The 15,677-nt window shown below is 29.3% G+C and overlaps 2 protein-coding genes across 2 annotated transcripts in view; both read left to right on the top strand.

Moving 5' to 3' along the window:
* Positions 1 to 15,677, top strand: part of LOC105362685 (mitochondrial ribosomal protein S9) — a 32,083-nt gene that overhangs the window by 1,021 nt on the left and 15,385 nt on the right. Inside the window, exons 4-9 of the mRNA XM_011500169.1 lie at positions 51 to 224; positions 302 to 381; positions 476 to 551; positions 756 to 878; positions 1,428 to 1,470; positions 1,545 to 1,663. Of these exons, the coding sequence (XP_011498471.1) occupies positions 51 to 224; positions 302 to 381; positions 476 to 551; positions 756 to 878; positions 1,428 to 1,470; positions 1,545 to 1,663 (615 nt within the window). The remainder of the gene's footprint in view (positions 1 to 50; positions 225 to 301; positions 382 to 475; positions 552 to 755; positions 879 to 1,427; positions 1,471 to 1,544; positions 1,664 to 15,677) is intronic.
* Positions 5,582 to 14,953, top strand: LOC105362463 (transient receptor potential channel pyrexia-like). The gene is made up of 2 exons (XM_011499909.1): positions 5,582 to 5,654; positions 11,821 to 14,953. Exon 2 carries the CDS (start codon positions 11,855 to 11,857, stop codon positions 14,816 to 14,818), a length of 2,964 nt encoding a protein of 987 aa, XP_011498211.1. The 5' UTR covers positions 5,582 to 5,654; positions 11,821 to 11,854; the 3' UTR covers positions 14,819 to 14,953.

Raw genomic sequence — 15,677 nt, 5'->3', positions numbered from 1 at the left:
TTGATTTTTTTAAAATTGAAAATATTTATATAACTTTTGTAATACTATAGAAAGCAATTAGATATTTATTTCCATCGGGTTTATATGACAAAAAAGCAAGACCTATTATGAAACATCCGAAAGATATTTTTCCAGTAAAAAAAGCAGCACAGTTCGATTCGACAGGGAGACCATATCACTCAATGTTCTATACTACAAAGCCACATTATTATAAAGCACTCTATGTAAATATTTTAACAAGTGTTATACGCAATACTGTTTTGAAATTATATCTAATTGATTATATCTAATTGATTTTCAGGATGTTGTTGAGTGTATGCATTTATTAGATGCCACAGAAGATAAATTAATAAAAAATGACAATCATATTTTGGTTCCAATGTAAGATTAATTATATAATTTTATAATATAAATATAATTTGGTTTTATTTATTTATTTATTTTTTTTTTTATAATGGAAGAATTTATTTTCTAGAGATTTGTCGAATTCTCAATGGGTAAATCAGGAGAATTTAGAAGGACTATTAGTGGAAAAAATTTCCACCGAGCAAGTAAGGCAATAGATGTTTTATTTAATAAAATATATAATGACTAAGTGACTACTTTAAAATACATATCAATCGCGTTAATTCAGCATTTAGTCTTATTAAACATTAAATAATAATATAAAATCAAATGCATTCTGCTAAATGTTCTATATCATCATATTATTTAATTATTTAATGTTATTTATATTCAATAATGTTTTTCAGTATGAATATTTTATTTCATCCATTGAAAAATTATGCCAGCATCCATTAGCAAATGACGTAAAAGATTTTATTATGATATATAGAAAATTAAAACAGTCTGTTATGCAAAATTCGACGATTCCAGAAGTAAGTGATTCATTTACTTTAATTTCTTCTTGTTATTATTATTTTGAAAGCTCGTATGTTTGTAAAATACAATAAGGGAATTAATTTTGTTCTAACAATGTGCAAATGATAAATATAATTAATATATTAGATACAGTATTAGAAAGACTATTAAAATAAATAATTTGTATTTTATTAAGTTTTGCTTATGTATCGAGCATTTTTACATTACTGTTTTGTAGTTTCGACATCATAATTATTTATCAAATATTATTTTTTATTTCGACGACATTAAAGCGATATGTGTAACTTAATTATGTCTGCAATAATGTTATCATGATATTAATTAAAAAAAAAATGTTTATAATATTCATAGAAAAGAAAAATTGTAATGCGTACAAATATTTTAAAAAATTAATTATGAATATTAATTAGCATATTTATTGAAAATTTGCTCCGAGTTTTTCAAATTTAATCATATCATCTATCAGTTTATCCAATTGTTTTATAGAAATATTTTAATATATATTTGTTGTCATTCTAACTTTCATTTATTTTCTATATTTTTAGTTAATGTACGATAGCAATAATAGGCCCTATATATTAGTTACAGGTAAATAAATTCAAAGTAAATTTATCTTTGTCTTAAAATAAATTCAGGAATAATAATTTATTTGATTATTACAGATTGTATGAGAAAAAATGCTCGAGGTGAAGTACTAGTGATAGGCCAAGGATCGGGAAAAATCACAGTTAATGGACTACCTATGGTCAATTACTTTAAAAACTTGCAGGAACGCGAACAGGTAAGATTAATTGGTACTTTTATTATAACCTATATTTTAATACTTTTATTATGTAACTAGAAATTTAACATTACATTTAATTAAAATAATTCTAATACAATAATAGTCATTCGTTTTTGTAATTTGTAATTTTTTTTAATACAGTCTATATATAGATAAAAAATATAGGTAAAAATTATTAAAGCTTATATGAAAGATTGATTTAATGTTTCATATTTTTTAGTTTGTTCATTTTATTAATATTTTAAAGCATTTTGAATTATTTTAAATTATTGTAAATTATAAATGACTAAGTTTACTAAATGTAAATTTTGTATTAAAATAAAATATAAAATTATTTTGAAACTCATCCTCTTTAAATCATTACAATTAATATAATGTATAATTTGAAACGACGTAAAGGTGCTAAACATCGAAAAAGAATATTTATTAGTCATAATATTGTAAAAAAGTTTCAATATTTTGTTTAATAACAGTTAAAATATTTAAAAAAAAATTAAGTAAAAATTTTCTGATACTATCTTTAAAAAAGGATATGACAATTAAAAATGTCTATTAGACATATTTCAATGTTGTATAATTTATTTTTGTTTTTTATCATCAAAAAAAAAAAAAAAAAAAAAAAAAAATTTTTTTTTTTTTTTTTTTAAAAAAAAAAAAAAAAAAAAAAAAAAAAAAATGTACTTATTAATGTTTGTCATATCTTTTTTAAATAATGTTCATACAAATTTATTTTGAATAAATAATTTACATATTATTTGCAATATTTAAGCCTTCTAAATAATTTTGTTAGATAAATATTATGGGATTATGTGTATTGCACTTATCAACTACGGGATAAACATAGTTTTAAACAAATTTGCGGAAACTATAAAGGTAAATACGAGAATTCTTATTTAAAGAATTCGTGTAATATGATATTATTACGTAAAAATGTTTAATCTAAAAATTGAACGTCAATACCAAATGTCGAATAATATTAATAATAATAATAATAATAATAATAATAATAATAATCGAGCCTTTATAGCAGTGCACAGATGCATTGAATTATCAAATGTATATACTAGTCTGAAAAAAATATAGTACTTGTTACTAACAAATCCACGCATGATATCGCTACGGATAAAGTGAGAAATCGATAATTGATTACTAATAAATAAGTTCGAGTGAAGCTTATGAATTTGGTCGAGCTCGATGATATTATCAAAGGCTGTGACAAAAAGATTATTAAATCATTTGCAAATTAATCGATCAATAATATAATGTTAAGAGGATCAAACGAAAGATTTAGATATAAATTGTTATTGGTCATACAGAGAAGGTCGTTTTTCAACATTAAATTTGTGATTTTGTATTATGATTAGTCATAATCTGAACACATCTCACAACTAGATTTACGTACTTTCCCTAAAGTTTTATAAAAAATTATCAAAATATCAAGAAGAAAATTCTGGTCTAAATCATTATTAAAGATTCGACCATGAATTTTCATAATGACGCTAAGCAGTGTATGAGGAAATCTTCAAGGAGAAAGAAAAAAGTTGAGCTGATCAATGTTGTTAAGTTTAGCGCTGATCATGTTGAAAAAAAACTTAACATTTTATGTACATATTTATTATTAATAAAGCAAACACTAAACGATGGATGGATTGTAACCAAGTCATTCCGTTATACTGCAAGCGATATATTATTAATAAAGTTAATGACTTTGTTATGAATAAAATAAATATTTTTTATTTACTTACATTTATATAAATACTTAAAGAATTCGAAGTAAGAAAACTTAATTTATGAATTTTAACTGATAAATATTTATTGTTAAAAATACTTATATATAGTTATAATAAAATATTTTAGTTATTTTAAAAATATAGGCCAATGATTTTCTTTAATTCGTGATAACATAAAAAGAGAAAATTTTAAGTAGTACTATAAACGAGATATAGTCTTGTATGTATTACATATTATTTTGCAATAAAAATATTTTTATACGAAACAGTCATGTAAGATCCGATATTTGAAGATATTTTTGGACGAGTGTGACTGATGTTTAAGATAAAATTGAGCGAATTACAATTAAAATTGTAATGATAAAAAATAGCTAGTATTATTAGTTTTATTATTTTTTTCCTCTTCTTCATGATTTAAGACAATAAAAATAGAAAGAAATAAGTATTGACTTAGAGAAAAATTATTAAAGTAAAATTAAATCGTCTAAACAATATAATGTTGAGAATGGTTGACAATATATAAACGAAGCCTATTAATGCAATTACCATGTGAATTAATCCGAATAACTTTTATATCAAACAGGACAATCGATCAAGCTGTTTTTTTTTTCACCTGTACAATAATAACTCGATTTTTGTCCTAATACAAATTTATCTTATTTAATAATTAATGAAAATAAGTTAACATTAATGTATGTAAAATCTTTTTTTTGATTTTAGTATTTGCTTACTTAAATAAAATGATAATTCGAACACTTTGAAATTTATAATTTGTACTTTTCATTACTTTTCATTATAGACAATATTGTCTGTTTTGAAATATTTTCCCCCTTAAAGAGGAGTACACGCGGTTATTGAATTTTGATTAAAATATAAATTACAAATTTTGAAGTTTCAATGGGAACAGGTCGTAAGGAGGAGATGGAATACGATGCAGCGTCCGGTACGCTCTGGTATTAACAATATTTAATTGTTTATCCCGCTAGCGGTAGGGGGTATCAATTAGAAATCGAATATTTATATGTATTTACAGCTACTAGCATACGGATAATGCATAATGGTATCGAACATTAACTTAATTGCGTGAACTTTTCTGTGATAGTTGGCGCCGGCTGAATTTGTTTCAGAAGAGAAGCTTCAAGAATGTACAGCGGTTGCTTACATATATAAATTCATTGTCCTATACCGGCTCATTGACAATTTCATTACCATTCATGGTATGAGTCGTGGGTTTGCGACGTTTTGTCTCTACACGTATATTCATACATATGAGATGGTTTTGCAATGAATGTATGCTCGATTACATGATTATACAGGAATTCTTCATTACCCTTATAAATGCCTCAAATTAGTTTAATTGTAATTATTAAATTATATAATTGCAATCGCAACAATTATATATATATATATATATATATATATATATATATATATATATATATATATGGATTTTGTTATTAATTTTATTAAGTAATAAAGGGTCTTGAAGTATATGCCAAATTTTTTATTCATCGTATAGCTTGAACTTTATTTATAATTTTCTTGAATTCTAATCTTTCTCACAAATCTCTTTTTCCCATTTTTATAATTATTATCGATCGTTAAAAAATAACAATGTTTTTAATTGAAATTGAAATTATTCGAATTATGCGTTAAAGTGAATATCTTTTTTATTTAGAATTTTATTTAGATCTTATTTAGAAACATAAAATTATTATCGATCGACTAATGAAAATAAAATTCATTCCTTTTGTAAAATCCCACGTTAAAGATAACGTATTCTCTAAAATTATATTACACGTGCAATTATTTTCATACCTATAAATATTAGTTGCAAAACGTTGATATTAAAGATATTTCACGCACGCGCGTGCTCTTGTAATTTTTCAAAATTGATTTCTTAAAATAGCAGTAATACAGTGTTATAAGAGAGTTGGAAGACTAAGAGTTGGGAAGTAGGCAAGATAGCGAACGATTTGCAATGTTTCAGCAGCAAGTTATTCGCGTTCTCGCACACGCACGGAAAGAGAGAGAGAGAGAGAGAGAGAGAGAGAGAGAGAGTACGTTCGAGTCATTCTTTGAGTCGCACCACCGGCCGTCACAATGCTTATCGTTCAGTTAAAGCGCGCGCGCCGACCTCCGATGTTGCTCCTCATCTCGCGTCCATTTACGTCAGAATGCCGTACGCGCCCCCGCTGCCACCCCCGAAGATGCTGCTAGGTGACTCCTGTGTGCCACGAGCTTACTTTTACCTTAAGGTGAATCTCCTTAACAATTTTGCCCCATTATAATTCACTTTCATTATCGCACATACATCCGCTTCGTAGTGTCTAGTGATAGATTTCCTCCGAAATGCTGCATCCTTCCGGTGCTTGATGCGCTCTCTGTTTCATAATATTGTGACTTCATTATGCTGTTAACGTGGGTGCATTATTATTGTGACGGGTATTGGCCCGAACTGCGAGGATTTACCTTGTTCGAAGCAGTGTACCATCGATTTTTCGAGTTAATGGAAAGTAATGTAACTTACAAAACAAGATATTCGGATGCTGGAACGTTATTTATAGAAGAACGTCTCATTGGGGTGTAATGATATTGCTAATTTCACCTGTAAATTGTATAATGGTGAATTATTAGGATGGTTTTTCTATAAAATGCTGCATCGATGTTAATAGGAGTATATAAAAACCGAGATTACATGTAACCTTTTTCCAACAAGTTTTGATATCAATGACTATCGTAATTCCAATTAACAAGACGTTTATATTAATGATCAGTGTCAATTCTTACGCGCAAAGATAACGTTTAAAACGGTTTTTATAAAACGGTTGAACCACATGTGTGGTCAACCTAGCTTATCTTAAATAATAGCTCCTATAATTTAAAAGTAACAATAATGAAAATTAATAAGAACAAAAATATTGTAAATATTACAAAGTGCCATTGCCACCAAGTGTCTTTGTAATTTTTTATTCATATTTAATTTTATAAATTGAATTGAATATAATTAATTAATTATCATAGAAATATTACTTCTGAGTATTTGAATAAATAACAAATTTAATTTTTGGTGTTAATTTTTAAATATGTTAAGTTTTTAGTTTTATCAACAAATGGCATATCCTAATTTTTACGTTATTAATTTTAAATGAGTAATAACAAAACAATCGTTACTGCTTTCTTCATTTTATTTATTTTTTATTGGCCAGTTTTTTCTACGAATAAATCACTTTTGCTCAAACTCATGTTAAACTAATTACATTTATAGTTTCGGCTACCTCTGTCTTAATAAAGATTAAATGTTATCGATATATCTCGCATGTAGTTTTAATGCTGATTACGTGACTGTTACCATCCGCATTTTTCTTCAATTAATGATTAAAACGTTCGGAATCAGCAATACGCAGTACAGGAATTAGTGTAGTGGGTAACTCAAGGTCACACGTTGATGCATTGCCATCCCATGTCGATGCAACATGACATTCTTCTACATTGTTGAGATTATAGGAGCTCATGTTGCAAATAATTAAAATGATTTAACTTGCTATTAACTATCTTAGGAAGTCACATATTTTAAATAGTTTTGACGTACTAATGTAATTAAATCCAAATAAATTATCCGATACATGTATTTTTATCAAGTGAATAGTTACTAAAAAATGTATAAATTTAACCCATAAGTAAAATTCATCTACAATCCTTATTTAAATCAACAGAAAAATACTGTAAAAATAGAAAATTTTAAGCTAACTTTTGTTTTTAATATAGTAATAAAGTAGGGCTACAATTAAAATAAAACAGTGGCATACTTTGAAAGTAAAAGTTTTAATATGAATTTATTAAATTCATGTATAGATATAAAAATGAAGATTTGAAAATTTGAATTTCTATATTGTGGATAGTAAATGTCACATTATGTTGTCTAAACATGTGATTTAATTGGTGCCAAATTATAAGATAGATAACTTAAAAAATTTCAAATTAAATAATAAATTTATGTACGCTTGCGAGTAAAATATTGGAACAGTTTGCTGATGAAATAATAGTATATTTTATATAACAAATATTTTAAATATATTTGAAAAAAGAATGAATTTTCTATGCTCTTTAAGAATAAATTATTTAATTTATCTTGAATTAATGAAAGGAGGTATAATGATGCTATATTTTGAATCTTAAGATTAACAAAAATAATACAAAAATTAAAACAATAATATTACTCTTATTATATGGAAAAAAAAAAAATTAATAAACCAATGAATATACGAGTTTTATTTTTTTTAATTTTTTTCATTTGCTTTTTATATAACTGGTTTTACGAATCGAGTCCCAACTTAATTGTATCATAACTTTATTATTTAAAAATAAATATAAGTATTGCTCTAATTTTCTATATGATTTTATATGTTATTTAATTTTTTTTTATTGTATTCATTAAGAATTCAAGGTGAAAATTATATAATTTACATTACGTATTACTGATATTTTGTTGTAATAACTTTTATGACTAATACCTAAACATTCTAACATTATTATAACTTTCTATTTATTTATTTAGGCATTTGTTTTACATCAATAAATGTGCACGATCCAACTGACAAGTTTGTTTATTAACAATGTTTTCTCTACTTGATTTATATTTTATCGTATCAAGAAAATAGTAAATGAGTTTTTCAACGTCTCGCTTAATTGTTTTTTTCTTCAAATATGTAATTTGAGTTTCTTATGTTATAAGATACTGGATCTAATTAATTTTTTTAATTTAGTCGAGTTACTATTAATTATTCTTTGCTCATCTTATACATTAATAGTAAGAATAATGTATTTCTTTTCGTGTCAATGCTCTTATTTCCCTTCTTTGTTGCACTTTCTATTAATTAATCATTATTAACGAATGTTTTAATGAAAATGATTGAAAAAATTTTAAATAAAATTAATTTAAATTAACATTATGAATTAACATTGGAATTATGAAATTATAAAAATTCTGGAATGCGGTTAAATTAACTGAAATTAACTCTTCAAAAGAAATTCAATGCATCATATTTTGAGATACTTGTAATATTATATAATAAGCAAAATAAATGAAGTATTACGTAGATTGTTAAAAATGGAGACATTTTTTTAATAAAATATTATATATTTAAGATTAATACAAATACTTGAAAGCTAATTTTTAAAAAAATAAAATAAAATAAAATAAAAATAAAAACTAAATAACTTATACTGTAGTAAATAATTATTGATAATAAAATAATTTCAATCATATGTTTATTTATTTATTAGAATTTATAAATATTTTAAATTTATATATATATATATATATATATATATATATGTATATTTTTTTTTTTTTTTTTTTTTTTTTTTTTTTTTTTACAATTAATGTAACTTCTTTATGCTGAAACATAATATTACATTTGTATAAAGAGACCAAATTGAAATATTAACATAAATAAATAGGCTATTTTCAATGAAAATCAATTATTATATAACTTAAATTGAAGGGAACATAATTTTACGAATGATATTGATAATTTCAATTGATATAATGCTTACCAATAATTATCTTAAATATTTAGGATAAATACATTTCTGCACATGCAGACAGGAAATGTATATAAAAGTCTGATCGATACAATGTATATGATAATCATAATGGATATATTGTTAAGAACGTAACCCAGATAGATATACGCGGCATTATTAAAATTATCATAATTTACAATAGATAATTCGTTTTTAATATTTCGTCGGTCTTTAGCTAAAATATAATAATGACGATAATCAGTATGCCTAGCTTCCGCGAGGATCAGTCGTTAAATCTGATTGAAAATCTTAAAATGAACTTAATTACTATGATTAAGCATTCCATGTAGGGACAAATCATTAGGCAGCAACGCGACTCAATTAACAGCTGAAATCAAAGAGATTCACTCGATTGGCATTTCGCGCATATTTAAATCGAGCCACGTGAAACACTTGAATTTATAAATAATGTGCATGCGCCAAGGGAACTGCTGATATTTGAGTCTGCATGCCTCGAGAGAGGAGAACGGGAGCATTGCTAATGCTCCTACGATTTTCCAATTGACATTTGCTGGCCGGCCCGAGAGAAAAGTGACGACGTATCGCGTGTGCACGGCGCGAGTACAGAGGAAGAGCCAATTGTTATAATTAAAATATCGTTATATGTGCATCGCTGTTTTTTATGGGATGACTTTTAGGTGGTAGTTACTTTTGAGGACCATTGGCGTTTTCCTGGTTAACATTTTCCGCGCTTGAATCATGTAATTACAGGTAATTAAGAATATTGCCGTAAGGATTCACGAGTTTACTGGGCTCGACTTCTTTTCGCAACATCTTCGTCAAACTTAATGATAAATAATGAGCTAGATAATGTGCAATTGCAATTGTTGATTAAATACAAAGGTGCAAATAACCGAAGTGAGCAGACAGTTGCCACGACAAGTATTTCTATGAAATATATTATTCATTCATTTATTTTATTTTCTATTGCTATCGTTGGGATTATTGGGGCTAATTAACAAAGTCAAATATGAATGAATTTCAGATGAGTAATCGAGGCAAGAAGTGCGTATTACAAAAGGTATTGTAGCGCGACGTGGTCTTCTTTGACCTTGGCCTTGCAAGCACAAAGCTGCTTGTGAATTTAAAAAGGTTCGATTTGAGAAAAACCTTTTCCGTTACTCCTATACACGTCCTTCATCATAAGTTATTCAATTACGATTAAATACCTATTTAATCAGTTTGTATTATTATTTAATTAATTGAACGTTATTAGTGATAAATATTATTAGTTGTTAGTTTTTTTTTTTTTATCTATTTGTCTATTGATATTAACCGGTTCGTTTTATTAAATTATTTTGTTAAGAAATAATTGTCATTTATCGTGAATTCTTGGGAAGAAAATTTGTTTTTTTTGTTTTTTTTGTTGTTGTTTGTTTTAAATCAAGACACATCATTTAGCAATCATTTCTCGCTATAACCAACAGTTTAATAACAATTTTCCTTTTCTAATTATCTACATAAAGATTTTTAATTACTTCATTAAACGTTCGTCAATTTATAAATTTAACCCTTCTATATGGTTATCTAAATGATAAAATCGATTCAATTCATTTATACACTATCGTGGCATTGGCAGTTGGTCAATTTAATTATTTTTATAAGGTAGGGTTAAAATTATAATACAAAATGTCATTGTACGTAACGGAGTTTTAAGTATATATTAATTTATCGACCTTCGCGAATATCATATTATTATTTCCTTTAGCAACATGAGTAGTGTGCGTTAATGTTGGGATTATTTCTCTTGTCGAGAGGAAGTTGAGGTAGCCCAACTAGGTACTAAATACTGCCGTAAAGAACAATGCCGAATCGAAATATGTTGGACGTTTTTAAAACAATTTTTATATATTTAAAATAATATTTGCATTGTCTGACTTACCAAGTCTTATGCTAATTTTGCGAAAATTCGATAAATTTATGCTCACGTGGATCATGAAGCTTATGGTTTAACGTAACATGCCAACTCTTTTAGTACTTTTAGTATTAATCATATTAATTGTAATGATAATTTGAATACAATATTCATAAGAATTTTCAATATAATTAGAATTTAAAATTCAATGATAAATCATTTAGATAAGAAGTCTTTCTACAATTCGATTCTTCGGCATTGCCTTTGTTCAAAATGCATTGCACCAATGTGTATAAGTACGCGGGCAAATAATTATATGAATCATAGTTCGTTAGATTTCTATTTTTATTTAAGTGCATTATCCGATCTATTTGATTGTCGCGGGAGATTAAATTGTGAATTTTTTTTGGGAAAGACGGGTTTAAATTTAAAACCTATTAGGTTTATTTTATCCGTCGTACTATCGTACAATAGTCCTTGCTAGCAGACTCCTCGTCGAAATTATAAAATTAGCTTATACCATTAGATATCGAATAATAATGAATCAATTCTTATTTAATTTTTGTTAAATAATCGTTGTTATAAAGATAAAAATGATATTGAAAATAATCTTTTTTAAGGACGAGCTCTACCTCCTTCTCTCATGTTGTTGCTTAAGATTTTCCTTTATATTTTTCCATGTTAATTTTGCAATGATGTAATAATGCATGACGTATACTAATGCTGATAAGTAGATAGGATATTCAAGAGGGACAATATTGGCATTAAATAATGCATTAAAAGGGACACGATTAATTATCCGAAATATTAAAACAAGATTAAGTTTCGCGGGAATCTATCAGCTGTATCATCTTCTAAAAAGTCGCAGTCTCGCTAGTGAAAGCCAAAGCAAATATCATTGCCTTTTCATGCATAAAATATTGGGGCCATTGAAAACGAGTACTTCCGACCAATCTTAATTTAATAATTTATTGTTTCAGTAATATTACTAGTGCTACGGCGCTATATTCAATCATGGCTGACAATGGTAATAAGCAACAATTCAACAATGTTTTACCCGTATTGTCTTCCGTTATTCCCAATACTAAGCGAATACAATTGGAGCGTAGCTCTAGCAGCATTCAATTTCCAGTCTCGGCACTATCACTCGGCCATAAATCCAAAACTTCGTCATCGCTATTGTTGAACCAATGCCTCGGCAGCAGTACGAATCGTCGAATATCAATGCCCGAATACGACGAGCCAACATGGAGCCAAGACGATCGCTGTATGGAATATGGTAAACCTCCGCCTATCGAGGAACCCCATTGCTATTCTATGTGCTTAAGCGAAAGCTCCTTCTCCGACGACAATTCATGCTCTATTCAAATAAGCAAAGATTATCTTAAGACATTAATCATGGATCATGCGAGGACTTTGGGCTGTAGGATGCATGTGTTGGAAGAGTTGGATAGTCGAAAAATTGATGTTGCCAGTCTAGAAAAATATCTGGAACATTGCAAAAAGCCCCATGAAATAAATGCATTACTATTGTATGTAAGCCTTCTCGGGTATGGAGAGCTCATACCGATCATTCATAGTACCGGCGCTGATCTAAATCACACAGAACCAGAATTGGGAATGTCGGCCTTACACCTGTGCGCATTCAGCAACTGTCTAATCGGCGTTCGCTATCTCCTCGACAATGGCATAATTAGCTCTCAATGTTCAAATTATCAAATCAAAATTAGCTCTAAAAAATCTTATACCCCGTATCACTTTGCTGCTTATGGCAATGCTTTCGACGTCGTTAAATGCTTTATGCAATTAGGATGGAGCCAAGAGTATCCGTTAGGCGAGGAGACTGTTCTTCATGCCGCGGCAAGGCACAATTCCCTCGACGTATTGCGATTGCTTGCACCTAAGAATTCCACTATAAATCGCCTAGATAATACCGGTCATGCGGCGATTCACTATATAGCTGAACGCAGTGACTCGGCTTGCCTTAAGATTTTACTATTAGCCGGATGTTTGGTGGACATATCAACGCGAAAGGGCGATACAGCCTTGCATCTGTCAGCCGAAGCCGGTTGCGCTAAGAACGTCGAACTCTTATTAACTAAAGGCGCCAATCCCTCCATGAAGAACAAAAGAGGACAGACGCCCCTTCATCTTGCTGCTAGAATGCATTATTTGGAATGCGTGGAGGCACTGTTGCAACACAGCGCGAGCGATCCTAATATCGAGGATCACGATGGTAGAACGGCATTGCACGTGGCATTGGGGCGATCGCTTCTCGCCTACGATGTTGCCGAAATACTAATTAATTGGAAAGCCGATGTAAACAAGGCCGATAAATACGGCTACACGCCCTTGCACGTAGCTGCATTAAACGAATTATCACAATGCGTCGATGTATTGATACAGTATGGAGCTGATCTTAGCGCGAGGACCAAAGGTGGAACGAGTGCCTTATCGATTATACTTAGGAAAACTCCATCGTCGTTAAATTGCTTTAAGCAAAGGCTCGACGCCTCCATGAGTCTCCATCAACATGGATCTGCGGCCGGTGAGGTCGAGCTTAGACTCGATTTTCATCCACTGCTACAGCACCAGCAACAAGGCGAAATAGGATATTTAGGAACGTTCGTCAAAGAAAGTTACAAAGAAATACTGGAGCATCCGCTCTGCCAATCCTTTCTACATCTTAAATGGCAAAAAATTCGAAAATATTACGTAGGCAGGCTTCTCTTTTATCTCCTCTATGTACTCGTACTCACGGCTTGGGTAATAACGGCATTGGCACACAACTGTTACAACGAATCGCACGGTCAGCTCGACAATTCGAGTAAACCGCTCTGTGCCAATTCCACTGGATTAAATGGATTCCTTTACAGGCACCCGGTCATATTGGAATTGGAATGGTACGCGCTCGTTGTACTCACTGTCCTCGAAGGCTTACGCAAGCTAATGGGTATCCTCACTTATTCGAGCGTTCGGCAATTTTTCACCCAAGCTGAAAATATTGTCGAGTGGTGCGTTATCGTTAGCGTGTTCGCTACGTCGTTTGTATTCACCGGTAGGACCTACACCTGGCAAAGTCACGTGGGCGCATTTGCCGTCCTCTGCGGCTGGAGCAATCTTATGCTCATGATCGGTCAGCTTCCAATGTTCGGCGCTTACGTAGCCATGTTCACAAGTGTGCAGGCCCAAGTGTTCAAATTGCTTTTGGCTTACGCCTGCTTGCTGGTCGGCTTCACCGCAAGTTTCTGCGTTATATTTCCACGGTCTAAGTCGTTCAGTAGCCCGCATACCGGATTAATCAAAGTCTTGGTCATGATGACCGGTGAATTGGATTTTGAAGAATTGTTTTTCCCTGGGGAGGAAGAGGGTGGCAGACCCGTCGACGTAGGGGGTACGTCGTGGATTCTCCTTCAAGTGTCGGCTCAATTGTCGTTTGTGCTTTTCTTACTTTTCGTCACAATCGTTTTGATGAATCTCTTAGTGGGTATAGCCGTGCATGACATTAAGGGGCTCCAGAAGACTGCTGGGCTTGCAAAACTCGTTCGACAGACAAAGCTTATCTGTGACCTTGAGACAGCTCTTTTCCTCGGCATCCTACCACAATGTCTCATGAAAATTCTGCGATGGACAGCTCTTGTCTTACCATCGCCTCTTAAGGCCGTGTTAACTGTAAGACCGTTAAATCCACGCGAAAAGCGATTACCACGTGATGTTCTTACTTGTGCTTATAAGATAGCAAAAGAGCGCAAAGATAACGATATTGCAACATCTTCGAACAAGCCTAACAATTGCACGAGCTATGGTTATCGTAAACTGGAATTAAATTCAAATGTAAATCATGGAGGTGTTGAGGACGTCGCAACATTGGAAGAGGCTGCAAAGTTAAACGATGAAGTCGCAGAATTGAGGAAAATCTGTGAAACCAATAATAAACTTATACATGAATTAATAAAAACTTTTACTGTTACTAAATGATCTTGGATATGTTTGGTTTCTTAAAGGAACATTTAGTTGTACAAAGATATCGTTAAAATTCCTTAAAGTTATTTTTTGCATTATCTTAATTTCAATAATAACAGCAGATTTATCCCATGGAAATGGATGGATATGTGATTCGGTACAAGTGACAAGTGCCTTGTAATACAAACAAACAAACAAACAAACAAACAAACAAACAAACAAACAAACAAATGAAAAAAAAAAACAAAAAAATAAATAAGCATAAAAAAAAAAGAAAAAAAAGAAAGACAAAAGAAAGAAAGAAAACACGTGTTCGCAATTAATGTCATTAATAAAAAAAATTAATATTGTCAAATAAATACTAAAGTTTATTTTATTTGGTAATCTGTATTTTTGTCTTGCGAGCAGGTTTTGCTGCTTTTTTTTTTTATTTTTTTATTTTTTATTATTATTATTATTATTATTTTTAAATGATATCTTAATATTATCATTAATTTATATACTTTGGCATATCTTTGTTAATAATAATCTTATACATAAAGAGAAGAAAATTATAATAAACTTTATATTAACATCGAGATTAAAATGATTAGTAATTATTGTTTTATGTTTTTCTTTTTGTTTTTGTTCTTGTTTTTGTTTTTGTTTTTGTTTTTATAAAAGTAATAACAATAATTTTATTATTTTTTCTAGATTTTGATCACAATTACTAGTAATTCCGTTAATTTTCGAAACAAACAATGATTTATACTTTTTCTTTTACGCCTTTTTTCATCAAGATTATATAACTTAGGCAACCTCGTTTTACAGTACCGTACAATTGGTGAAATTATTCAATTAAATTAATTAACGAGCAAATTTTAACGATTATTAA

This window comes from Ceratosolen solmsi, unplaced genomic scaffold (assembly GCF_000503995.2).
Source record: "Ceratosolen solmsi marchali unplaced genomic scaffold, CerSol_1.0 scaffold41, whole genome shotgun sequence".
Classification (NCBI taxonomy): domain Eukaryota; kingdom Metazoa; phylum Arthropoda; class Insecta; order Hymenoptera; family Agaonidae; genus Ceratosolen; species Ceratosolen solmsi.
The sequence above is the reverse complement of the archived record's forward strand: the minus strand, read 5'-3'. Positions and strand labels throughout refer to the sequence as shown.

What these genes read in the sequence shown, in the direction of transcription:
- LOC105362463 (XM_011499909.1), top strand. Translation starts at nt 11,855, where the DNA reads ATGGCTGACAATGGTAATAAGCAACAATTCAACAATGTTTTACCCGTA.